Source organism: Fusarium pseudograminearum, chromosome 1 (assembly GCF_000303195.2).
Source record: "Fusarium pseudograminearum CS3096 chromosome 1, whole genome shotgun sequence".
NCBI lineage: Eukaryota > Fungi > Ascomycota > Sordariomycetes > Hypocreales > Nectriaceae > Fusarium > Fusarium pseudograminearum.
Window position 1 is genome coordinate 2,180,945 of NC_031951.1, and position 24,822 is coordinate 2,205,766.

Here is a 24,822-nt window from a genome sequence, read left to right on the forward strand (position 1 = left end):
TTATTAGGCAGTGGTTTGCGTATACTCTGCCAGGCATGTCCATAGAGCCTAGCAGGCTCCCAGACGTCTCAGTCTTATAGAGAATACGTAATCGTAGTACCAAAGCTGTAATTTCAGTTGCAACTTGATATTTAATCCACTACAGTGACAGAGTACGGCATCGAAGTCATAAAACAAACTTTATCAAGGCGTCTCGTCCTCGTACCGTTGATGTATCAGAATGCAGATCATGAAACAACATAGCTACGAGCCGATAAGATGATGGAAACGAAACCGGCCTCACTTAAAGAGGATTGAAGTTTCAGCCAAGACGGTTCGTACCGTGTTTCATTGTTTAGAGGCAAGGACTTGCCTTGGTTGCGAGGATGATTCGTTCGGTAGCAATGGTGGTTGAAGAGCCTCATATGAGTTTCACGTGGGCCACATATAAACTAATACTTATCAAGTAGCTAATGGAAATAATGGACCGGCTTTAGCGAATATCTAGCTTAAAAGCGTATTGTTATTTTGGTTGTTTTCGTTTGTCTATCTTCAAGTCTTTGCGTTTTTGCGACTTATCTGAGGACCAAGTATTCCAATGGACACAACCGCAAGAGTGAGAATACAGTCGATCATTCTATCCATTACTAACCTCAACTGCACTAATACATCATCTTCGCCTTTTGATCAACAACCCTGAAGTATCATGACGAAACCTACAGCTCGTTTCATGAACCGTTTGATACATACTGGCAACTAGAATACACTCTATCCGTAGATGTATAGGTACGTGGAGCTGATACTACATGCACAATTATTAACATGAAATGCAAGAAACAAGCATGGTACTTTGGTAGGAGTGTATATAGAATATCCAGCTTGCTTGCTTACTTGTTGATTTGGAGTCAAACAAGAAGTTTCTTCAGCAGGTGGATACAAATGTCATCATGCCCAGCCTGGTATGTGGGTTTGAATCATCATGTCATGACAGTCCGGAGGTGAGTTAGTAACCCCCACTCGGTATACCTTTTGGGGGTAAGGTGAATGGAGACGATGGAGATGGGGCATTAAAGACTCAAATGACATGTTGACAGAGATTTACACGGAATTTTCAGCGTGTCTTGGCCAATAACTAACCGCTCACGAAGAAAGAGGCGAGTTTGCAATTACTAGTTACTGACAGTACTTGTTGGGGGAAGAGGAGGATCAGATACAAAGACGAAACGTCTGCCTGTGCGTGAGGCAGTGTTGGAGATCCATTTAGTCAATACCTAGTGACTACGAAGTCTATTCTCACCTGACTTGAGCACGAGAGAGGGACTGTAAAGCATCAAGGCGGGGGAAAGAGGAGAAGGAGGGGTTGATAAACATGAGGAGAGGGGCAGAGAGGACGCTATAGATATTGTGGCGCAAGTTAAAGAGATGTTAGTAGAGGACCCTTTTGGGGACGATTTGAAGCTGCAAGATAATGGCAGAGTAGAGGGTCTATCATGTGTTGTGAGATTGTGTGTTGAGTCAGAATGTACAGATCGCGTGACCGTGAGTGAATGCAATCTTGCAAGGGTTCTGGCCTTTGATGCCCTGCATAGCTGAACCGCAACCATGGAAGTCGAATTTGAGGAGAAATGACCAAAAAAAAAAGACAGTTTGATGGCGTTCGCGTACCTGATGACGATGTGCCATGGCGCAGTCTGGATTAATTCCCCTCACTCAACAAATCGCAAGGGCCGACCTCCGACTGGAGAAGGAATGAGTAGACACATGGGCGTTATTAAAGGTTAAAAGCCTCGTTATAGACTAATAACTTAGGAGTCAATGAATGGCATTAAATCATAAAGGCTATGCAGACGATGTCTGTTCAAGGCTGAGCAAGTGCCGTGTCATCAATCTCAAACCCCATAACGCGTCTATCCCACAGATACGATCTAAGCCTCGATAGATACGTTAGCCGCTTTCGTGGTCGATGATATGTACACACACGAGTCCTTTAGGCTATTCTTTATGTGCGTATGAGAGAAAAGAGGCAGTGATGACATGGAAAACTGGACTGGCCTAGATCGAGTGATCGACCACTAGTGCCAAGGGAACAAGGGACAGGTTGTGGTCGAGGCCAAGATAAGGAACGCGGGATGAACGGGCAGACAAAGGTAATTAAAACAAGCGAGAGTGCAACAGACGGGCGGATGGACGCGTTTTGAGATGAGTTGATTAATTAATTAGTCGCGTAGCTTGAAAATTTTGATTCATTTACTGAAGCTGATTTAGTAGAGATTTATGAATGACATGACATGTGCAGCAGGATGATGCGCTGACGTTACAGGAACCGAGATAAAAACCCCGCAAACAGAAGAAATCTTGGACGATCTGGAAGAAACGAAGGACGTTATGACGGATACTGGGTTATAGATGAGACTGATATCCGGGGGATCAACATGGGATGAAACGGTATATGATGCAAAAGGAGCCAGATCTGGGAAGCACATCCATTACACAAATAATGAACGAGGCTGAGGGAAATACTTGTTTTATACAATAACTTACTTCCCTAGGTATCACACTCTTTTCCCATCAGCCGAAAAGGGCCGATCAAGTGGCCTGCACTATGAAAGTAAGAGTAAAAGTTGGTGAGGCTATAGAGAGAGTAATGCATTGGCGTACCAGTAGTTCATTCTCTTCTCGTGTCTTCTCCTCATGTCTTTACCGTGCACAACTTTCTGTGCTTCTTCAAGGCGCATCATCACTTTGGATCCTACTCTTTTCATTGGGTCATCTATCTGTTTCCCCTCCATCGAGACAGATACGGACTGTTGCATCTCATGTCCCAAGAATTCCCCCTCCCCGCAAACGCCCCCAATCTCACCTACAGGCTCTATCTGTGGTGTTATCAGCCGCCAAGATACTGTCGGCTAGGCTATGTACCTAGGTTAGATACCTAGGTAGGTACTTAGCAGAGCATCGAAATACATCTACGGCCGACTGATTGATCATCACCATCACTCACCTACTTGTCGTCCTGTCTCGCCTTGCCTTGTCTTATCTTGTCATGTCTTAGACTCCTGAATCACGACCCCGCCTTCTTCAGGGACTCTTCCCCTTTTTCGCTTTACCGCCTCTCTTTCTCAAGGCTCAACAATCCGTCAAGATCAAGCGATCGCTGCAAGACATGGTATTTTGACGGTTCATCACATTTTTCTTTGACAGACCGACCTTCTTCGCTTGGCAGCTTCCGCGGCCGAAGGACCCTGACCAATCCCTGCTCTTGGAAACATACTGTGGATGAACAAGTGGGAAACAGGAAGCTCAACACTGTCGATTGACTGGTCAACCCCACGTGCCCATGTTCTGAATGAGGCTGAATGTGGCCTAGAACGTCTTGACATTGGCTGGGATACTCGGCTTCGCTGCCACCGAAACCCAGTTTTCTGTAGGTACGGGTTACCGGTATCTTGTTCCCATGTCTTCCGGGGCTATGTTTTGCTGAGTCCCGCCTGAGTGATAGCGATTGTAGCACATACCTACAGCAGTAGCCTCTTTCCGGACGCACCGCCATTCTGAACTCTCCACTCACTGGACTGGAACTGCCTCCGCCGCTCTCACCGTCGTAATCTGCCGCCTCTTACACGGCCACAGTGAGAGACAATACCTTTTAGTAGAAGACAGAGATATTATCGTCTTACCCTCCTGCTCGTTTTCCCCTCCTCCTTCTATTCTTCTTTCTGTCATATCATTCCAAATCAATCACCTCTACTCGAGTCAGATCAGAAGGGAAAAAGAGGAAAACACCCTCCTTCTCGGTGCTGTTCTCGCTTGACTTTGCCGGATCTTCTTTGGTATTCCTTGGCTTTTCGAGTCTTGAGTTCTTTGGGTCGACTCCTCCTTTTACCCACCCACTACTCTCGGTTCTCTAGGGCACCCCTGGTAGCCTAGAACCAAACCTAGAACTTTAGAGCCAGGCTTTCCCTCCGGCCCCCGTCCAGTTCAGTCTTCTATTGCGACATTTCCAGTCCTTGTTATTGCTTCTGGTTTCCTGTCTTGTCTTGTCTTGATTGTTTACCTTATTTTGCTGTACGCTGGTCGTTTCCCCCCAAAGAGCGAGCAGTTTGTCAGTTGTTTGTCCACCTATCTACTTGTTTGTTTGTTGTGTTCTCTTTAGCCTTTACACTTTGTGCAACTTGAACAGAATTCATTCATGATGCTCTGAGATACGCTGGGCGTGCGACAGACTCCTCACCACCCGCTGCGCTGCGCCCGTATCCGTGCAACGGGCGAAAAGAGACAAGACAAGAGAAGACAACCAACAACTTAACCTCCAAGCCAACAACCCAAAAAAAGAGACCAAACCCCTCGTATAGAACATCTCTGACCTGCTTGTCCCTTTTGCCTATTGCAATCCTCTTTCCCCATCTCTGCTGCTTGACCTTTACTGGTTTTAAATGGCGATGGCGCAAACCAGTAGTCCGATACCGATCCACGGTTATGGACATGGACACGGAAAGATAACAAAATCACGAAGCCGACCAGCTGTAAAGCCAATCCTCAAGAAACTACAGTCGCATCATTCGCATTCAGAAAAGAATTCTCTCGATTTGGATCGCGGTTGGGATGAGCAAGGTCAATTTGGTTATTCCTCGTATAATGTGGATGGCGACGACTCGTCTTACACGGCAGGTGCCTCAGCACTGCCAACACCTGCCGGCAGAGTCCGCGATGTCAGTTTTTCTGTATCGGCCACTGAACTCAGCAGCGGAGGCAAGCGTTCAACTAAATATTCTCATGCGCGTTCGACAAGCGGCACTTCCCACGCTTCGCATGCTTCTGTAGCTACTTCTACCAGTGGCGGCCGCAACGGATCATTTGTCCATCCTTTTCAACAAACACCACGAACCTCGACGCCTCCTCTCTCCTACGCCAACTCCCTCGCCTCGCTTGACAATACCAGCGGCCCTCGCGATTGCTCACCTACAATTACCGAGAACGAAGACGACGTCGATTTTGAACCTGCAAACCTTCAATCTTCCGCTCGTGCATATCCTCTGCAGCACTCAGCACCTCACCCCCGCCGTCCTTCGCTTGCAAGTCAGCGCACCAGCTCGCTATCTGACGTGAACCCTGTGCGCATCACTGCACACGGCCGTACTTCCTCTGGAATTTCTTCAAGAAAACCCCATAGTATCGTAACTCGCAGCCGTTCCGACCTGCACCTTAACACAGGATCTACAACGGCAATCGACTCTGCATCGAGCGCCAGCCCACCATCTGGCTCTTGGGTTTCCCCCCAGATGATCGCCGCATCTACTTCTTCAAATGCTATGTCCCCTCTCCGCAGCTCTCTCGACATGAGTGGTTTCCGTATCCGCTCGCGCAGCGAGGTCGACACTGCTACTCGCCAGGAGAACGTCCGCGAAGCTCGTCGCAAGTTTGAGGAGAAGGAAAAGGCCAAGGAAGAGAAGTATGCTCGTGAGCAGATTCGCAAGCAGGAGCGCGCAGAGAGTCGCGAAGCTCATCGCTTCACCAAGAATGGTCGCAAGAGCAGTTTTGCAACATCTCGCATGTCGTGCGATCGAATGTCCACTAGCATTGACATTCGACCCACCATCTCCCGCAAGACGACAGGCAACGGCAACGGTACCGTTGGCTTGGGGCTCACCACCGAGAACGAAAAGGTAGAGTTCGCCGCCTCAAGCTACGATACTGCGCACAGAGGTACGACGCCTGGCTCCCGAGCCGACGACGTGCACTTTCAGTCAACTCACCGAACCAACACTGCCAAGCGAAAAACGAACAGTGCATGGACTGCCTTTATTTTGTGGTTGAGAACGCGACTGCTCAAGCTTGGTCGACGATAGGAGAAATACACCAGCGAGACCAAGATCAAACTCAAGACCAAGCTGTCTGGCAACAAGAAGAGCTTTGTTGTCAGAACCCCCTATCAGAATTATCACCCACAGCAGGCGGCGAGTTCATTCGACAACTCCTATTTCCCGACACCATATACCCCACGCCGATAGATCTGCACAAACTCGGCAACAAGCGGCGAACACAAATTTACCGCGAGGCTACTTCCTAACACGATACCTTGATTTTTTACAGTGCGTGCGGGATCTCGGGAAGCAGTTTAAACACCCACTTCCCGTCCGCTTACGCATACAATCACGCACTCACGGCCTTGAAAGCAACGCGGCGATGGAAACGGTTAAACCTCGACGACCGGATTCAACCGGATAGGACAGGACAGTTATGTTTTGAAATTTTACCAGGCATGGAGTTGGGGCTTACCACCTTGTTTTTGTTTTTTATCTTCTTTTTTTCATTTTCTTCTCTATACCGGCATGCATGGCCATGGTTGCATCAACGGAATCAAAGCTTACGTGGGATGACACCCAAGAACTGGACTGAAAGTCAGTTCTACTGATTTTGAGAGGATTTTGCTGCATTGTTTCTGTTTTTTTGAGGTATCATATCATACCTCCCTCGGCCGATGTGGTCTGAGGCATACGGATAGGACGGCTTTCAGGCGCTTCTACTAGAAAAACACGAACAAAGCATTATTGGCAATTTGCCTCTCTTACCTTATTCTCTTGGCAATCTCATACTATGTATGGTACCGTGAACTAGCACCGCCTCGTTTTGTAGTAGTGACTCAGTATGCCAAGCGAAATTATACGAATTATGAGGTTAAATATGGTGTGGAATGCCGTATTATTGCCTCTACCCATGAATCGACAAATCAACCTCAAGCAATCGTCCCATAGACAGAATCGATTGCCCAACACAAAGATAGAGGCAGCCAACAGATGATTTCGTAAAATTCACTTCAAAACTAACAAATCCGCCTGTCTATTCGTAAGGGCCAAGAAGAGCCACTGCATCGTACGTGTTTATCATGGTGGCTCAGTATCGCCCCCCTTGCTTTCACATGACATTGACTTGCACATGACGTTCGTTTGCAGCTGGGATCTTCGCTACAGAAAATATCTCCTAGGTTCGGGCCAAGAGTGGGTCGATCAAAAGTCAATCCCAATGTCAACTGTGGGGAAGAACGAGAGGCCAGGAGAGGGCCTTGTTGAGGCATGGGCCTAACGATCCTGTGACCTCTCGATGGTCCAAGTGCACTAGCTAATTGTTAGACTCAAGACATTAATTAGTAAACAATCTGGGGGTGGGACATGATGGGGTTAAGGCTGGGGATGAGCTGGAATGGCAATGGTAGTGTCTCGCTGTCGATGAAGAATGCGCTTTGTGAGACGGTAATTCATTAACCCAAGCGCAACTAAATAAAAAGCTATGCATACAACGATAGATAGGTACATACGTCAAAGACATCAACACAATAGCACAATCAAAGACATATTTCCAGCAATAGTCACTGTCTACAACTTGGGTCTGGCAATATCAACTGGTGTCCACCACGGGTAGATGCTGGGCGCATTCTTGTCCATAGTCCCAGTAAAGTCTGGCTTTCTCTTCTCCAGGAAACTCTTCATTCCTTCTTTGGCGTCTTTACCCGTAAACAAATCCCAAAAGATCTTGCTCTCAAGAAGGTGCGCCTCCTCGGGCGACGATGCGCCGCGGTAGATCATGTCTTTCATCACACGTGCGGAAACACCGCTTACATTAGTCGCGATCTCATCGGCGATCTTGAGCGCCGTAGGCAGGACTTCGTCTGGGGCAACGATCTCGCTGAAGAGTCCGTCGAAAAGCCGGTGCGTGGCTGGGTAGACGCCACCCGTTGTGGTGAGATGCAGAGCGCGGCTGGTCCCTATCAGGCGCGGGAGGAAGAAGCTGCTGCACGCCTCCATGCTGAAACCACGGCGACCAAACACAAAGCCAATTTGGGCATCGCGGCTCACAACACGGATGTTGGCGCCCAGAGTCATGGTTATGCCCACGCCGACAGCCGAGCCGTTTATGGCAACGATGACGGGTTTGTTGCAACGATACATGGGCAGAGTAACGATGCCGCCCGAGTCGCGATGGTCAGCAGCGTCTTTACCAAGTGCGTGCTCCTCGTTGAAGTCCATGCCCGCGCAGTACATGCGATTCTTTGGATCTGATGAGGTGAGGACTATAGCGCGAACGCGGGGATCACCCGATAGGGTGTTTAGCGCATGGGATAGAGACGCAGCCATGGTGTCGGTGAATGCATTTCGAGCTTCGGGACGGTGAAGCTTGATGACTATGACGGGGGTGACTTCCCTTGAGGAGGGGGGATGGTGGAAGAGCTGGAGAGTTGGGAGATCTAGAGAGGCGTAACTTTCGGGAAGTGAGTGAGATGCCATGGCGTTTATTGCTATTATTATTGGGGAGGTTGAAGTTAAAGTATAGAGTAAATCAAGTCGAAATCAAGTCGATGTTGGTTTAGAGTTCAATACCTGGACCTCGTGACGATCAACAGATAATACCAATGGTTTGACTTACAAGACTAAGCCGAGGACCTTACTGGATTGGATAGAGGAATGAACAAGGACCTGAAATGTCAAGCTAGAATCTCTATCACATGTAAAAATGGTCTCAACTTCGAACCTTCATCAATGTCAGCATGCACAGTCCTGAATACAGTGTGCGACGTATACCGACTGTATGATTACTCATCCTACCACCAGCTCAAATTCCGGACGCCCAAATCGACCAGCAATGCAAAAGCCTCTTTAACTCCACACAAGCTAAGCTGAAAGATTAAGTTGAGCTTTTCTGACAAAAGACGCAGAGACAGTTGCACTTGCAGGCACCCGTTGAAGCAGACAATGAGGGACAATGGTCTACCAATGGGAACCTCACAAAAATGTCTGCTACCAGCTGTACATCAATGAGCGCCGGTCCCTAGAGGACATCATGGTGCACATGAAAAATGTATACCAATTCACACCAAGGTTAGTTAGTTTCCGGTGTAAGTGAACTGATATATGCTTTTTCCCCATCAACTTACACGCGTGTGCCGTAGCAAACGGGCTTTCCAAGTGCAGTTCAGTCGCTGGAAATTCCCTACAAAGCAGAGGCTCAAGCATAAAGATGACCGACTCGTGAAGCGCATCCATGAGCTGTGGCAGAAGAATATCCCGCAAGGCGAGATGCTGCGGATCCTCAACGAGGATGATGGCTTTGACATCAATTCGCGAGAGCTCATAAGAGTGCGCGCTCGGAATCGATGGCTTCTCAGAGTTCAACACGGTGACCGAGCAAAATCTTGTGACACCGATAATGATGATGCACTTGAAAATGATACCTCGCTTGATGAGGAGGAGGAAGGAGACGTGACGAACCCGCTACCTGGCCAAGAAGCAACCTCTGGGCAGTCCGTGAATTCTTTCCAAGATGGCGCTGCTTCGGCGACTCCTGTGCCCAAGCCACGCAAGATCAGCAAAAGACAAAGTCGAAGAAATCGTCAGCACCTCGGTGAAGAAAAAGGTCTTGTCCGGTTTCCTTCCGAGATGACCTTGAACGATTCCAAGGAAGTGTTGAGCCTCGACGCGACTACTTACGCGCAAACCCGTGAATGCTTTGCCGGAATTTGTCAAGAAGAGTCCATTGTTAAAAAGACCCTCGCTGGACCTGGAAGATGGGACTATGTCAAGAACCGCCTGATACACGAGCGTCCCAACCTGCAGCAGGTTCTGTGGATATCCAAGGAGAACCTAGAAAGGAAACAGCTCGCCTTGGACATCATCTGCACTGATGTAACCAAGCGCTTACGCAACCAGGAGACCAAGATGACGCTCCTTGATGCAAAGAACGAACTGGGCTTGAACCCAGAAGAATCTCACGATATACGTGCCGCTTTACATATTGTGCTCAGCGACGCAAAGTTCACGTGCAAGTCTGACGGGACACCAGAGCAGTGGGAAGAACTAAAGAAGCAATGGCTGGAGAAGGTCGCGCTTTTGAAAGACATTTCCCTTGATGGGGACGACGAGCAGTCTCGTCGAAAGGCTAGGGCGATTGAAATTGTCGCTCGGGACGTGATTAAGAGAAAGAGGGACGAGAAAAGAGCCAAGGCTGCTAAAGCTAATGAGACGACCAAGCCAAAGGAGACTGCTCAACGCAATGTACAGAACAGTGGCCTAGAACATGACTTTCAAGGATCGCAGGTCACGCCTGAGAGACACCAGTCTACGCACCGTCATCAGGTACAACAAGAGAGAGATCCATCTCCAGCCTTTTCTTCAATACAGCAAACAGGAGCGTCGCGGTCCAGCCCATCTACAAGCCCAGCGGTAATAGTTGATGGGATAATGGAAAGCAATATGGACACTTCTGGCTATGGATCCATAAATGCAAGAACAACTTCGCGAATGGAGTACACAACAACGAGGCAACCTGTACCGCCAAATCGACCTGTACAAATGCAACCGCAGACTCCTAGTATGCCGACTCCTCAGGCAGCTCTTCCTCAACCTCATAGAATGCTGGGCTCGTCTGCCACTGCCGGAGTACCCATGAACAACCAGTACGCGTCGTCCATGTACTTGGGAAATCAGCCCCAACCGAATTATATGGAACAGCAATACGTACAGCATCAGTTTGCATCACCAGCACCCAGCACAATGTTCCAGCCTGTCCCCGCAGTGGCAAGTTCGTTTGCCGTGTTCTTGCGAATGCATCCGTCCTCGACTTATGTAACAAATACAAGCCTGTGGATTTCCACGATGGCCTCGCAGTCAATTCAAGAACTACGACAGACGGCAGTCGCCAAGTTTCCTGGTGCGCTGTGCGTTCGCATCGAGGGTATCATAAAGGACCCCAAAGGCAACGAGCTGCCACTGCAGATTCAGGGCGATGACGAATTGGGTGCCTATTTTGCACATATGCAGGGTGGCTCACCGACGTTCTCTGTTCAGCTTGTCTAACATCGGAGTGTATGAGGGAGGGCCGCACATGACTATTTGTGCTGCATGCGTGAACAAACTGCAGGGGGACTTTGGTAGTGTTGTTGGGAATGACAATATGAGAACGGACGCACGGAGTTTCGGGATACAATAGAGTTTTTGATTGGATACGGGTAGAAGGCGTATATGCGTTGAGATGGAGTGTAAAGAGAGCGGACTTGATCTCCGCGGTGTACTTTGACGAGAATGCATTGTAAGACTTGGCAATGGTTGGCTTCCGAAGGAGGTCAACTCCTGGATTAGAATTTCCCAAGCCATCCATTAATCAAAAATTTGGAAACTTGCCATGATCAGCATTGTACCAGGACCTTATGGGGAATACAAGCTGACATGTTAGAGACGATGAAGCTTGGAATTGAGTTTGGCTGACAGCAGTGATGGCTTACTTATAATAAGAAAGTTTACTATTAATCTTACTACTATATAGCTACTACTGATTACTCAGTAGTGAAGACTGCCTCCAAAGTATACACTCTATCAACTGACTACTAGATAAGTAACTAGCAACCCTTCAATGAAGCTCCGGGGACGACGGCCGGATAGAGATGTACCGAGAAGACGGACATGGACCAGCACGACTGGGAAAGCCGAGGATGTCAAACCAAAGATTGAACATGAGGTCAATTGTATTTGGATAGCCAATTGGATTTTCACACTTCCCTCCATGCTCATGCAGTAGCCAGCTAAAGATCTCATCTGAGTAGATCTCAGGGCCCCGAACAAGATGCCGTCTGTCAATCAATGTGGGGCTTGGGATTTATAGTGCGGCATTCCAACTCCGCCTGTCAAATTTCCATAACCGTACGCTTCAAGCCTTAAGCTCGACATCGACCGCCTTCGTCGACGGCCAATTCCTCTCCCGGCAGGCTCTCATACTCCCAATCGACCTCTCTACGCCATTGGACCATCTCAGCGCTTTGCTACCTCGTGCGATTGACTTGAACCCCTTCCCCGCGCACCGGCTACAGCTAGCTTGCTTGCTTGCTTCCAATCGTCATGGCCTCTCTTCAATTGCGCGCACAGCGTGCTGCTCTTCAGAACTTGCGAACGCCTACCACAGCCAGCTGCAGAGCCTCGAGGTTACCTGAGACTCTGATCCGCGCCTATGCTACCGAGATCGAACCGGGAAAGCAGAACAAACCCGCCGCACGACAGAGCAATGAGACCAAGGTGGGCAGGTCGTTCCAGGGCCAGGTCATGGGCAGTATTGGAGCTCGATTAAGGCGTGAGAAGGAGCAGCGCGCACAATATGAGGAGTGGCGTAACCTAACAGATCCTACACGGAACTGGATGATGACTTTTGGTGAGCCCCATATCATGACTTGTTATCAAGAGCTCCAAACTAATAGAAGGCAGTATTCCTCTCAGGTGTCGGAATCTCATACTGGCTTGGCACTTATTGGCCAAGAGAGCCTGAACCCTCGTCGACACTTCCTCTCGGCAAGACCACAGCGCCCAAGCACAACACAAAACTCGAGAATATGCAGGCCGCCTGGGCCGACTTTGTCAAGATTGTTGGCCAGGATAATGTTAGCACCGCCGAGAACGATATCGAACACCACGCTACCTCGAGCTGGTCCTCCCACCAAGCTGGTGCCGATGAACGATCTTTCTGTGTTGTCTACCCTTCAACTACCGAGGAAGTATCCGAGATCATGAAGGTCTGTCACAGACGCAGGATTCCAGTTACTGGTTACAGCGGCGGTACCAGTCTCGAGGGCCACTTTACTCCCACGCGCAAGGGTGTCTCCATCGACTTTGGCCGTATGAACAAGATCATCAACCTTCACAAGGAGGATCTTGATGTCGTTGTCCAGCCTGCCATGGGTTGGGAGGCTCTCAATGATCACCTTGGTCAACAAGGCCTCTTCTTCCCTCCCGACCCCGGCCCTGGTGCCATGATTGGAGGCATGATCGGTACCGGGTGCAGCGGTACTAACGCCTACCGCTACGGTACCATGCGCGAGTGGGTTTTGAGCCTGACGGTTGTTCTCGCTGACGGCACAATTATCAAGACCCGGCAACGACCTCGCAAGAGTTCTGCTGGCTACGACCTTACCAAGCTCTTCATCGGCTCTGAGGGCACCCTCGGCCTTGTCACCGAGGCCACTCTCAAGGTCACCGTCAAGCCCGAGTCTACCAGTGTCGCTGTCTGTAGTTTCCCATCGATCCGCCACGCCGCCGATTGCGTGAGCAAGGTTGTTGGTCAAGGCGTTCCTGTTGCAGCCGTTGAAATCCTTGACGATAACCAAATGAAGTGCATCAACGATGCAGGTATGACATCGAAAGCTTGGGCCGAGGCGGCAACCCTTTTCTTCAAGTTTGCTGGTACTCCCGCTGGTGTCAAGGAGCAGATCGCTCAGGTGCAAGGCCTTGCCAAGAAGTCCGGTAGCAAGACCTTCGAGTTTGCAAAGAACCAGGAGGAGCAAGACGAGTTGTGGAGTGCGCGAAAGGAGGCTCTCTGGAGCACAATGGCTGTCAAGAAGCCCGATGACCACGTGTGGACCGGTGACGTCGCCGTACCTATGAGCAAGCTGCCAGATCTGATCGAGGAGACTAAGGAGGATATGGCCAAGAGTGGCCTGTTTGCCTCTATCGTGGGACACGTTGGCGACGGCAACTTCCACACTATCCTTTTGTATAACGACTCTGAGCGACCAAAGGCTGAAGCTGTGGTGCATCGCATGGTCAAGAAGGCTGTCGAGATGGAGGGCACTGTGACGGGTGAGCACGGCGTTGGTCTTGTCAAGCGGGATTACCTCCCCCATGAGCTTGGCGAGACCACGGTCGATGCTATGCGACAGGTAAGAATATCCTCTTAATATGAGCGATGAACATTTTACTGATTAACTGGTACAGATCAAGAAGGCTTACGACCCCCTATGTCTGCTTAACTGTGACAAGGTCGTGCGTGTAGAAAGACCCAAGAAGGGAGAGGTTTCAGAGTGGTAAACGAATAAATGTGAAAGACGGAAAAGGCAATGAAGAGAAGAGAAGAATATACCTGGTGTTAACGTGTACGATGCAGGACTAGAATGAAGGCTTCAATGACGATTCAATGGTCTCGTCTTTACTTATGAGAGCCTGTGTATTTAAACAATCAACAATTATCTCCAATATTTGCTTGTGCTTGCAACAGTGAAAAGATTACCAATGAAATGCTCACTAGAATGGGATACAATCCTTTATCCTCATCAGGTATACTGCGCTATCGCATCTTAACGGTTGCAGTCATGCATGCCCCCCTTGAAGTTACTCGAGGCTATATTTCTTTTTATTCGTATCAGAGGCACGGAGCTATCATAGATTCAGGTAGGCTATTGTGTTGCTGTGTATAAGGCATCAATGTCGACTATTGTGCTAGGAAATTCGCTATTGTGTTATATCTGCTGACTACACTGAACAGCCCCGACCTCGAAATATTCGCATAATATTTCCTTAGTCTAGCATTTGTCAATCAGTTATCTATCAACTTGTTGACAATCGCCTTGCAAACTGGGCAGATTTGTCCAAACAAACGGCAAAGGTCAAGACAATCAGGAGGTGCTTAGATTGGGCAAAACGCATGTGAATAGAGGAATTTAATGTATATACGAGAATAGAAAATCCATCTTAAGGGCCTAGTTTTCTTTCCTTGGATAACTGTTCAATGTCATCTTTTGCACTGTTTTTGTCACCTTTATAACCTATAGACCTTGCGATGCAATTGTCAATCTAAACTAGCTATAGAACAGTGAATATGAAAAGATATAGCAATGGCATCAACTATTATAAGACCCAGAGTCTCCATGATACCATATTATCATCATAATTATACAAATTTACTACTTCTCCTCATCACCCTGAGTGTTTCCTTTTACAATACAATCACAGCGGAACTTGACAACTGAGCCAAGAACTACAACTCAAACCAAGAAACCGTCATGTCGACCTGCAAGGGCAAGGATAAGGTCCAACCGGACACCAGAGAGGACAAGCGTCGCAAGTCCATAGACGATATTGACGCCATGATCAAGAAGCTGCGTGACTTGACTGAGGAGGTCGAACATGGAATTCTCAAACTTCGTCAGTCTTGCAACCATGCTACCATCTCCAACCAGAACCAGAACCAAGGCCAAGGTCAAGACTAAGGAGCTTCCAGCTGGTTTGCCGCACCTGAAGACATTGACGATGATGAGTGGTACGTGCTTGGTGAATGCGACATGCCTAGAAACACCAAGCTGATATCTCATTCCATAGAACACGTCGACCGGTTTCTCTGTTTCCTCGAGGGCAACACAGGATGATAGGAACGACAACAAGGCTAGTCAATGGGAAATGGTAGAAATGTTATAGAAAGCATCGCCCAAGCGAGTATATGATTTTCTAAATTAGGCAGAGGTATCAAACACAATCAGAACAGAGTCAGCTTGCAGGCTACTCATCAAATACCATCAACTCCATAAACAACGTGATGCAAGTTCTCAATCAAAATACTGTCACAGTATTGACATGCCCATTCTTCAAAACCTCAAACACCATTCCTGGGAATCCGTACAGGGTTGTCGTAGAATCGCCATTCGCTTCGGCGCGTTTTGCACCACTCTCCTCCCACCCTCCAAGGAACTCACAGCTGCTACCCGGACTGTCACCCCAGCCTCGATTAAGGACCATGCCGCGCTGTCTTTGTTGCGAGTCGTTGCGAGGAAACGCGGGCGCCCATGTTGCGTTCATACGATCCTCGATCCGTGGGAAGGGTGTTTCTGAATCTGTTGGACCACTGACATCGTCTATGAAGGAGTCCAAGTATGCAATTTCCCAGCGGCAACGTCGGTGTCGGTTGAATTCATACGAACCGGGTATGTTGCCGTGTAGGACTAACTTTGTAGCTACTAGACGATCGGGAGAGTGTGATATGATGCCGTTCTGGCCCTCTGCCTCGTTTGGGTTGCTCCCAGGAGGAGCTTGAGAAGGGGGCACGCGGGTGGATACTAAGATGTCAAAACCGAGGTAGAAGTAATTGTAGAAGCATTCACCATTTACGTTGAGGCCAATATGGTCATCAACAGCTTCTTCATTATCGGATGCGTCAGATCCATCGTGTAGGGAGGATTGATCTGTATCAGTTAAATCCTCTGGTCGACCAATATCTACGGCTTCCGGTCGAGCTTTCGTATTGCTTGCCGTGCGCATTTTGTGGATGACCATCTTCTGATCATTCTTGCGGTATATGGCATTCGGAGGGCCCAATTCCATGAGCAGATCTTGAGGTGTGGTTTCACCAAGAGTGATCATGAAGGAGTTATTTGTCCACTTCCTGAGCATTTGTATCTTTCCAGCTCCGTACAGTCGAACAAGCGAGATCTCGTCGGGATACACGTCTTTGCCGCGAGGAATCACAGTAGTTGACTTGATGCTAGGCAGTTTTTCTGTCCAGAGGTTCGGCCTGGCATCGGCCCACGAGTCACCGCTGAATACAGCCATGGATGTTGCGACTTGGCTAGAAGCCGATGCGAAAGTGGACACTACGTCCTTCTCGGGGGAGTATTCAGAAGGGTTCAGTGAGAAGTTGAAGGCAACTCCAGGGTACGACAGGACGTATATGCCGTTATCATGGGTATTGGATGGCGGAATGAACTCTCCCGCGTATGTTGGTCCAAGCAACTTGTGATATATATGCCGAAATGTCGGGCCTGATGTCGAGTCTCCTGGCCCAGGCGATCCTGTAGCTGCCGGTTTGACAAGGTCTCTCTCCTTGAACGTGATATGATTCTTGGTAAAGTCGGTAACCTCAATAAGCCGCAGTCGCTGCTCGGGACCGTCAAACCTTAGCCGCACGCCGTTTGCGGGGAGACTAACTCCGACGGGTTCGGTGACGGGTCGATCGGGGGAGTATAAGAGCTCGATCTTGGGGAAACGCTGGGGTTCGGCTTTGAGACGAGTAAGGACATCGTGAAGGGTTGCGCCGAGGACTGTATAACGAATATTAGTGGCTATTTGAATGGTGGTAGGAGAGACAAACCTAAAAAGCCAAGTGCTCGGCCAGGATGAAGTTGAGCGGTAAAGAGGGACATGATGCTGATGGCGAGTGTTTGCTGTGTAGTAGACAAAGCTTATCGCGGGGCTGGTTTAGGGGTCGAGCCGTGTAAGAGCTCGCTTGGCTCTCATATGAGCGATGGAGATTATGTGTCGCTAACCATGAGCTGGAAATGCAGATCAAAGATAGATGGACTGGATGTTGCAAAGACAAAAAAGAAAACAGCTGCGGTTCATCGAAGAAAAGGGAATGGTCACGAGTATAGTTTGTTGTTTATGTAGTTACTAAATGTACTTGCAGTTTGGGCTTATCGAGTGAGGAGTGACAAGTCTCCCATGTGATGCGATTCTGTGACGCGGGGCCTTAGTCTGCGATGACGTAAGGCGACCACATGTTCTTTTCCTTTGATATAGGTAGATGCCATTAATTCAATCGTATCTACCTACCTACTACTAGTGTTAGTGAGTTGAGTATTGTGTGGGTAGCCAGACAGGGAACATAGGCTGATGCTTTATTGCATTCTAGAAAGACCCGAAGAAAGCTACTAAGATGGCACCTAGTTGTCCCCTGGTTACCACTTTAGGTAACCCAAGGAAATAGAACCTTGGACCAAAAACAAGTTATGGTAAAATATATTGCTGAGGTGAAGTAAAATAATACGTCCTCATTTGATACCGTCAAGAAAGAAAGAGGAATGAATGGCCATCACGGGGAAAGCAGTCTGTAAATTAATACGCAGTCAGGCAATTAACACGAGCCTCGGCAAATGCATCTAGATCACTCTCAGAAGGTGTCTGTGGGGTCAACAAGCTGACGTTGCAGGACAAAGCTTACTCGTTGGGCCGTATAGGTAGTAGTAGCTTTTATCTTATCTCGGCTTCAACATTGAAGCCAATCTCTATAACTACCAACTCAATTCAACATATTTTCAACTGCAACATATTAGTTGCTTATTCCCTTCATTCCGACTCAAGGGCCACGATCAATCAAATCTCATCATGGCTCCGTCCGACTTTGCAGACTATCCAAAGCCTGTTGAGGCTCCCGCAGCAACCTACAACCCACATATCGAAAACAATCCTGTATTTAGAGGTATTCCTCTTGCAATTGGCGCCAGCATGTAAAGGGCCCTTTCCCCTGTAGTAGACGCATTCGATTTAACATTGCCCAGCGTCTCCAGAGTAGGGTTTCTTCAACAGTATTTTTGGAACAATGCACACTTTGGCATCATCAAAAACATTCCTGCTCTCGATGATATACCTTACAGGTTCCATGTATGCACAGTCCCTCACGCCATGGCAAGCTTCGACATCTAACGCTTGCTAGCCCACTGTCACTCCCCTAGGCCCTACAGGACCTATGCTCGAGTTTGGACCAGAACTCGTCAAGTCTCAGTATGCAGAATCAAAGGCACGCTACTACTCTGCAAGTGACTATCATGAGATGTACAAGTCCGGAAAGGTGACCCCTCTCCAAGTCGCCGAGGCCCTTCTACCTCACATCTCTAGACCTGACGGAAAGTATGCAGATGGTTGGGCTGAAAACCACGGCAAGGATCAACTCGTTCTCGAGGCTGCCAAAGCTTCAACTGAGCGTTATGCTGCTGGTAGACCTCTCGGTGTTTTGGACGGCGTACCTATTGGTGTCAAGGACGATACCGATGTCAAAGGTTTCCATAATCACATTGGTATGAAGTACAATCCCGAGATTGACACATTCAAGGAACAGAAAGAGTCCTCATGGCCGGTGAAGAAGCTCCAAGAGGCTGGTGCAGTGGTCATTGGCAAAAACGCCATGCATGAGCTTGGATCTGGTAAGTCTTCACTTCAATATATGTTCAATCGAAGTACTGACCTTGACCAGACACCAGTGGATGCAATGTAAGCACTGATTCTATTATGCTAAACCGTAACTGACACATTCAGGCCGCCCAAGGAACACCCACCAACTGGCACAACAAGTCGTACTATCCAGGAGGTTCTTCTTCTGGGGGCTCATCCGCCGTCTCAGTTGGTATCGTGCCCATTTCTGTTGGCACTGATGCTGGAGGTAGTATCCGCATTCCTCCGACCTTCAATGGCGTCTACGGTCTAAAGACGACACACAACAGATCCCTGTACATGAATAACACCATGTGCATCACCGGACCTCTTGCAGCAAATGTCGCAGACCTAACCATTGCGTATCGTGTCATGTCACAGCCCAACCCTGACTGCCACGTTCAAGGCCGTTTTGCACTTTCTGTCCCACCACCCAAGGATCAGAAAAAGGTCATTGGTATCTACCGTGACTGGTGGAACAAAGCCGATCCTCGCGTCCAAGAGGTTTGCGAACGGGCAGTTGATTATCTCACCAACAAATGCGGCTACGAACTCGTCGATATAACAATTCCGTATATCCCCGAGGCGCAACTTGCACACAGTGTAATCTGTATCACCGAGATGGCAGAGTCTGCTCGTCGAAGAACCCCCAACCCCGCAGATTGGCTTTCTCTTGTCGGCCCTGCTAATAAAGTTCTGATGACTGTCGGGACCAGGACACCTGCTGCAGATCTTCTCAAGTATAGCGCTCTTCGAGAGCTCATCATGCAGCATCTGGCCTTCTTATTTCAGAAGCATCCTGGCCTCCTCATCCTCACACCAACATCACCCATGATCGGATGGCCCATCGTTCCCGGCGACGAAGCCTACGGTATGAGCGATACTAACACTACCATCCGGAATATGCTCTACGTCTTCTTGGCCAACTTGACCGGTACTCCTTCGCTCTCGGCGCCTGTCGGGTACGTTGACCCAGACCAGGGCGAGGGTAAGCTACCCATTGGTTTGATGGCTACAGGAGAATGGGGTAGCGAGGAGCAGCTCCTTGCATGGGCAGGTGAAGCGGAAGAGTATTTGCACAATGCCACAGAGTCTGGCCGACGCAGACCTAGTGAATGGTTGGACGTTGTGGATCTCGTAAAGGGGACATAAAATCACTTGATCTTACTCGTGGTTCACAAAGAGCGAGTGAAAAGCCCTCCAAGCTCCGGACTTATTCTGCCATTTTAATTGCTCATGAGAGAGTTTGAGTAACTGAGCTACAGAAAAAGGACCTATAGACAGCACTCGTGCGTTTGATTCCAACGGGGTCTTATATTTATCTCATCGTTGTTCAATGCCTACTTTAGGTCTTCGCTGTAATGATACTGTTTTTGCAATATGCTCCAAGATTACTTGGACAGGAACTTAGAAGCAAGTCCCATAATACCTCCAGCGCCACCACCCTGTCCTCCAGCACCTGCCTGTTGCTTGAAGTACATCTTCAGAGCAACCTCACCAGCCTGCTGGATAACGCCCTCCTTGCTGGTTCCATCAGCTACCTTGCCGTTCGCAGCCTTGTTATCAAAAAGCTACAAGACTCGTGTTAGCTGGTGACTATAATGTGTTTAATCCCATGGGTATCACTAACCTTGCTGGCCTCGGCCAAGGCGAGACCTAGGAATGCAGTCTGGCTGTTACCGCCAGCGCTGCTCTGGCTTTGGCCCTGGGTGAACATCTTGAGGGCTTGCATAGCAGCGGCCGTACCGAGACTCTTGCTGTCCTGCTGGGGTTCGTCATTATCGTAGGTGTTCTTGTGCTGCTTGATGGCATCTAGTGATCACTAGTGGTCAGTACTTTATCACTCTCTCAAGATATTATTCTCTTACCTTCCTCATCGAGGTCCTCGTCAGCAAGCTTGTTCTTCTTCTGTCCGAGAGCACCTAGAATGCTGCCAAAGAGGTCCTTGTCACCAGAGGATCCGGCCTTCTGGTGAGCCTCCTCCTTGGCGTTGTCGAAGTCGACGTCTCCGCCGTGGAAGCCTCCGAATGCACCAGCACCTTGTGCTTCTGTATCCTTGTTAGAATCGTTCGTGTGGGGAGCGTTGGGGGACTGACGGATGCCGCCAGCAGGAGGGTACTGCTGCTGCTGCTGTTGGCCATATTGGCCTCCCTGCTGCTGTCCATAGCCGCCCTCCTGTCCGTAACCTTGTTGTTGGCCTCCACCGTAGCCTTGCTGCTGTCCGTGGCTCTGTTGAGACTGGTCTGGATAGTAGAGTATGTATTAGCATGTATGGCCAAAACTAGATAAACATGACAAAGGGCTCTGGAGTGATAGAGCTATATTACACCATCCCAACACCATGCGATGATAGCATCCGATGAGGGGCACCATGAAAACATGGCGGGGTAATCAAAGCTCTCCTGGCTCCAAGCTATGGCGATGCAGATGTTCAACATACCTTGGCGCTTATCCTTGTCATCATCAAGGTACTCCTTGGCGGCGTTGATGAGCTTATCCATGATTTCGGTTCGATTTGGTAGGTTTTGTAGAATGGGTTTTGTCTTGATAGAGTTGTTTGATTTGAAGGAGGAAATGTAAGAATGGAGTCGATGGTGGAAGGGAAATGCACAGGAATTGAGGGGTTGTCTGCGCCTATTGTCTCATGTACAACAAGAGTGAAGCACTATCGTTCAAGCTAAACTAATGAGGGGCACTTGTTATGTGACCCATGGTTACAGTGTCATTGACATCGTCCTATCTCTGTCTGATGCCTTGCCCAATACCTCCCTCCATCGTTGGTCGTGTCTGACGTGGACCCAGCTATACGTACAACACAAGCTGTAATTATGGGGAGCTTAGATGGACATACGCACTCGATTTGTAGAGTAGTGGGACCCTTAGCATTAGCTATTGCTTGTTTTCAGCTGTTATGGATCCCGTTTCAGCTGAACTGCGTCACGTAGACAGCCCGAGTAATACGCGTGTCGGATTTTAATACTGAGTCGCTGAATTGAATTATCGGTGGTTGGTTACCTGTTCAAACTTGTATTCACTCACGATCATCTAGGCAATGCGTCAATTCATATATGTGGCGCTTCAAGGGCGCCCGCGTCAACTATCTCTGCCAAAGTGCTCCTACATCCCAGGTATGGTATCTGTATGGTAGTATCCAGTCGTAACAGGCTTCCAATTGAGCCATGAGCAAGCTCCTTTAATTAGGAAAATGAAAATGAAAATGAAAAACCCCGGCTGTGAGCGTCTCGTATATCCCGCTTTCGCCGTATAAAATGCAGTTGTAATATCAGCCCAGACTCCGTTGTGCCCCAGGCACCGTGTTTCTAATCGAATCCTGCCGTATCGCGCCATACGCTATTCTTTCGTACCGGTTCGTTTTGTTCGGAGCGTGTGTCTCGCCGCCAAGAATTGTTTGGCACATTTGCGACTGTCGAGTCTAGGCGACCGATTGATCTACTGTCGGAGGGTGGCTAGTGGTCCTCTTCTTCTCCCTCTTGGCCCATCGTAGTCCACAGGCGTTGCAGAGCGTCTTGGGCCCTTGAGGCCCTTTCCTCCATTCTGGAGAATCCAACGTGCCTAATTTCATTAGGACCAATATGCAAAAATATCCATTCAGGTTGACACTTACCGCAATCAGTACAGACATACTCCTCAGAAGTCTTGAGCTTCTTCTTCTTATCGCCTGTTCGTGGGTCTCGCTCCATCGGAATTGCAATACCTGCGTCACCCTTGATTAAAGTCGGGCTTGCGTTACCCGTTGTGATTCCTCTGCTTCGTTCGCCTTCAATATATCGCAACCCCGTGAGCATCTCAATTGTGTCCGTATGAGAAGCCCCTTCATAACGTGCCATCTTATCTTTGAGGGAATCTTGGCGATTGCCGCCTGATCCCTCGAGGTTCTCGCGCGTGAGTGCTTTGTTGAGGGCCATTCTATCAGCTTCTGACATCCCTCTCTCGCTGCTGGGACGGTAGAAGGTGCTTGACGATACCCCTGTCCCTTCAGAAGGCGTCATGTCCGATCTGCCCTCTTGGCTCTGCATCCATTGCTTCTGCGCCTCGTCGTTCTCGGCCTCCTCTTCGCGGCGGAGCTCGGCGATGCGTCGTTTCAATCGTTCGTTTTCGATCTTGTGCTCGAGAAAAGAGTCCAGAAGTCCAGCGTTTTTGGTTGGGTATGGACGCGCCATCATAAATACAGCTTGGCAGAAGGGCGATTGATTGTTGGGGTTCGGGGCAAATTTGGCGCCAGCAATATGAGCGTGGCCGACGGTCTCAAAAATCGCATATTCGGCATCCTTCTTCTTGAAACGGTAGAAGAGTCGTAGCGGGTTGCCAGACGCGATGGATTCGTTGAGTTCTGCGACGAAAACACCTTGGTCGTCTGGGTGGATCAGATCCTTCAGAAAGACATCTTGGATCTCATCCACGCTATATCCAGTGACCTGTAGAATACTCGGTGACGCGTACTTGATGCGACCGTTGGCATCAAGAATCTGCAAAAAGTCTCTAAGCTCCTCCACAACTTTGGCGGGCCAGTTTCTTCGCTTTGTAAATTCGGTAAGAGTGCTGGCGCCAGCGAGATTCATCTGTGCGAACGCGCCAGCTGGGAGGGGCCCTGCGCCAGGTACGTTGTTGGCTGCAGTGTTGAATTGATTTTCGGCTCTCGCAACCGACTCTTCTGTGGATGTTTGACCATTACCAAAGGAGCCGTTCATGTTGGAGTCATCAGCGGATTCGAGACCCATGGGGACGTCGTCTATGCCGCCAAGCATATTATTATCGAGCATTGACATAAGATCGTTATCCTGACCACCAGCACCCATCTGCAAAATCGGGTTAGCCGGAATGATCGCAGATTGAGTTTGCGATGGCCCAAGCCGAGGAGAGGGGGCGCTATAGGGCCGCAGCCCCGGCTACAGCATCGCAGGGGAGGGGAAAGTATTGACCTGGCCACCTGTCATGTCAGGGAGAGAACCGATATCGAGATTGAAACCGTAGAAGTTGCCAAAGTTGTTTTGGTGAGGGGCGCCGTGAGGCGGAGGAGGCGGAGGAGGTCCGTGAGACATGGTTATTAAGGTTGCGTTTGCGGCCTGTCGAGTGGGCTTAATTGCATTGGCAAAGGCCCAAGAAGGGTAGTTCCAGTGGCCTCTGGCGTGGCTGTAAGCGCTCGCTTTAGTGGATGGAACAGCGACAACGGTAGGAGCTGGGGGTCGGTCGTCGAATTGGAGGATGAAGATAAAGGTTTGGCGACGTTAATCATGAGGGAAAATGCTCCAAAAGACCATGAAACAGATATTGGACGGTTCTGGGGTTGTTCGAGATCGTAAAGGCGATTTTTTGTTCTAAGCTATGGTCTTTAGTGTAATTTAAGAAAAATACTTCTCAAACACAATACCCCAAGTTCAAGCGTCGGGGATAGGCAGATGTCGACCTTTCTTTCTCTCTCCACGAAAAACAAAAAGTACTAGACTTGTGTGTTGCTATTCAAGGAACGGAAAAGCCAACGGGAATCCTAGAAAACGCCTGTCGAGAGTCAGAAAATGTTCGAGCGGATAATGGCATCATGGAAGAATAGGGCGAAGGGAGAGGGGTCATTGAGTGGAAGCCATAGGAGGGAATGTTGTACGATATGTACAAAAGACTCAAATTACCTGTCCGATAGACTGGACCCTGAATAAGGTAGGCGTCTGACATATGACGACACCAAGCAGGTAGATATCTTATGTGCAAGAATCAAAACATGGAAAAGTTTGGACGGGTATGTTGAGACGAAATGGGACGGGACAAGATGAAATGAAATGAGATGAGAGACCGCGATACGACATCAAAAGTTGCAATTCGCCTAGGTAGGCACTTACCTGTAGCGTCGAGAACAAAGAATGGCCCGGTTCCTATAAACAAGAGACTGGAGCGAGCTTTCTTATTTCCCCTTTACTTTTGGATCGGATGACAAGCGCAGCAGGGCAGGACAGTCAAGCAACTAAGGCACTACAAGCACAAGACAGGTGTATGGTGTATCAATGAGTTGAACACCAAAACATGGCACTTTTGCAAAACTGGATTCTTGCAGACATGGGATTTTGGGCATGAAACGTCACCTCTTGTGCCCGAAGCTTCTCGGCAGGAGTCC

At 48.9% G+C, this 24,822-nt stretch overlaps 8 protein-coding genes across 8 annotated transcripts, besides 2 other annotated features; 4 read left to right on the forward strand and 4 right to left on the reverse strand.

Annotated features, from left to right (window-relative positions):
- The first annotated feature begins 2,989 nt into the window (after positions 1-2,989).
- Positions 2,990-3,029: a microsatellite.
- Positions 3,030-4,418: 1,389 nt separating this feature from the next.
- On the forward strand, positions 4,419-5,825 carry FPSE_00315 (uncharacterized protein; the record flags this gene model as incomplete). Its single annotated transcript, XM_009253435.1, has 1 exon — positions 4,419-5,825. The coding sequence occupies one exon, from the start codon at positions 4,419-4,421 to the stop codon at positions 5,823-5,825; it is 1,407 nt and encodes a 468-aa protein (XP_009251710.1).
- A 1,524-nt stretch (positions 5,826-7,349) lies between these two features.
- FPSE_00316 (uncharacterized protein) lies at positions 7,350-8,258 on the reverse strand (the record flags this gene model as incomplete). The annotated part of the gene is made up of 1 exon (XM_009253436.1): positions 7,350-8,258. One exon carries the CDS (start codon positions 8,256-8,258, stop codon positions 7,350-7,352), a length of 909 nt encoding a protein of 302 aa, XP_009251711.1.
- Positions 8,259-8,733: 475 nt separating this feature from the next.
- On the forward strand, positions 8,734-10,823 carry FPSE_00317 (uncharacterized protein; the record flags this gene model as incomplete). The annotated part of the gene is made up of 2 exons (XM_009253437.1): positions 8,734-8,849; positions 8,921-10,823. The coding sequence occupies 2 exons, from the start codon at positions 8,734-8,736 to the stop codon at positions 10,821-10,823; spliced, it is 2,019 nt and encodes a 672-aa protein (XP_009251712.1).
- Positions 10,824-11,858: 1,035 nt separating this feature from the next.
- On the forward strand, positions 11,859-13,814 carry FPSE_00318 (uncharacterized protein; the record flags this gene model as incomplete). Its single annotated transcript, XM_009253438.1, has 3 exons — positions 11,859-12,165; positions 12,219-13,666; positions 13,722-13,814. 3 exons carry the CDS (start codon positions 11,859-11,861, stop codon positions 13,812-13,814), a joined length of 1,848 nt encoding a protein of 615 aa, XP_009251713.1.
- Positions 13,815-15,329: 1,515 nt separating this feature from the next.
- FPSE_00319 (uncharacterized protein) lies at positions 15,330-16,915 on the reverse strand (the record flags this gene model as incomplete). The annotated part of the gene is made up of 2 exons (XM_009253439.1): positions 15,330-16,813; positions 16,864-16,915. The coding sequence occupies 2 exons, from the start codon at positions 16,913-16,915 to the stop codon at positions 15,330-15,332; spliced, it is 1,536 nt and encodes a 511-aa protein (XP_009251714.1).
- A 961-nt stretch (positions 16,916-17,876) lies between these two features.
- On the forward strand, positions 17,877-19,850 carry FPSE_00320 (uncharacterized protein; the record flags this gene model as incomplete). Its single annotated transcript, XM_009253440.1, has 5 exons — positions 17,877-17,998; positions 18,050-18,152; positions 18,205-18,691; positions 18,742-18,758; positions 18,804-19,850. The coding sequence occupies 5 exons, from the start codon at positions 17,877-17,879 to the stop codon at positions 19,848-19,850; spliced, it is 1,776 nt and encodes a 591-aa protein (XP_009251715.1).
- Positions 19,851-20,089: 239 nt separating this feature from the next.
- Positions 20,090-21,199, reverse strand: FPSE_00321 (uncharacterized protein; the record flags this gene model as incomplete). Its single annotated transcript, XM_009253441.1, has 4 exons — positions 20,090-20,269; positions 20,329-20,510; positions 20,567-20,941; positions 21,139-21,199. The coding sequence occupies 4 exons, from the start codon at positions 21,197-21,199 to the stop codon at positions 20,090-20,092; spliced, it is 798 nt and encodes a 265-aa protein (XP_009251716.1).
- A 932-nt stretch (positions 21,200-22,131) lies between these two features.
- On the reverse strand, positions 22,132-23,758 carry WC-2 (the record flags this gene model as incomplete). The annotated part of the gene is made up of 3 exons (XM_009253442.1): positions 22,132-22,271; positions 22,324-23,515; positions 23,639-23,758. 3 exons carry the CDS (start codon positions 23,756-23,758, stop codon positions 22,132-22,134), a joined length of 1,452 nt encoding a protein of 483 aa, XP_009251717.1.
- Positions 23,759-24,456: 698 nt separating this feature from the next.
- Positions 24,457-24,501: a microsatellite.
- The last annotated feature ends 321 nt before the right edge of the window (positions 24,502-24,822 follow it).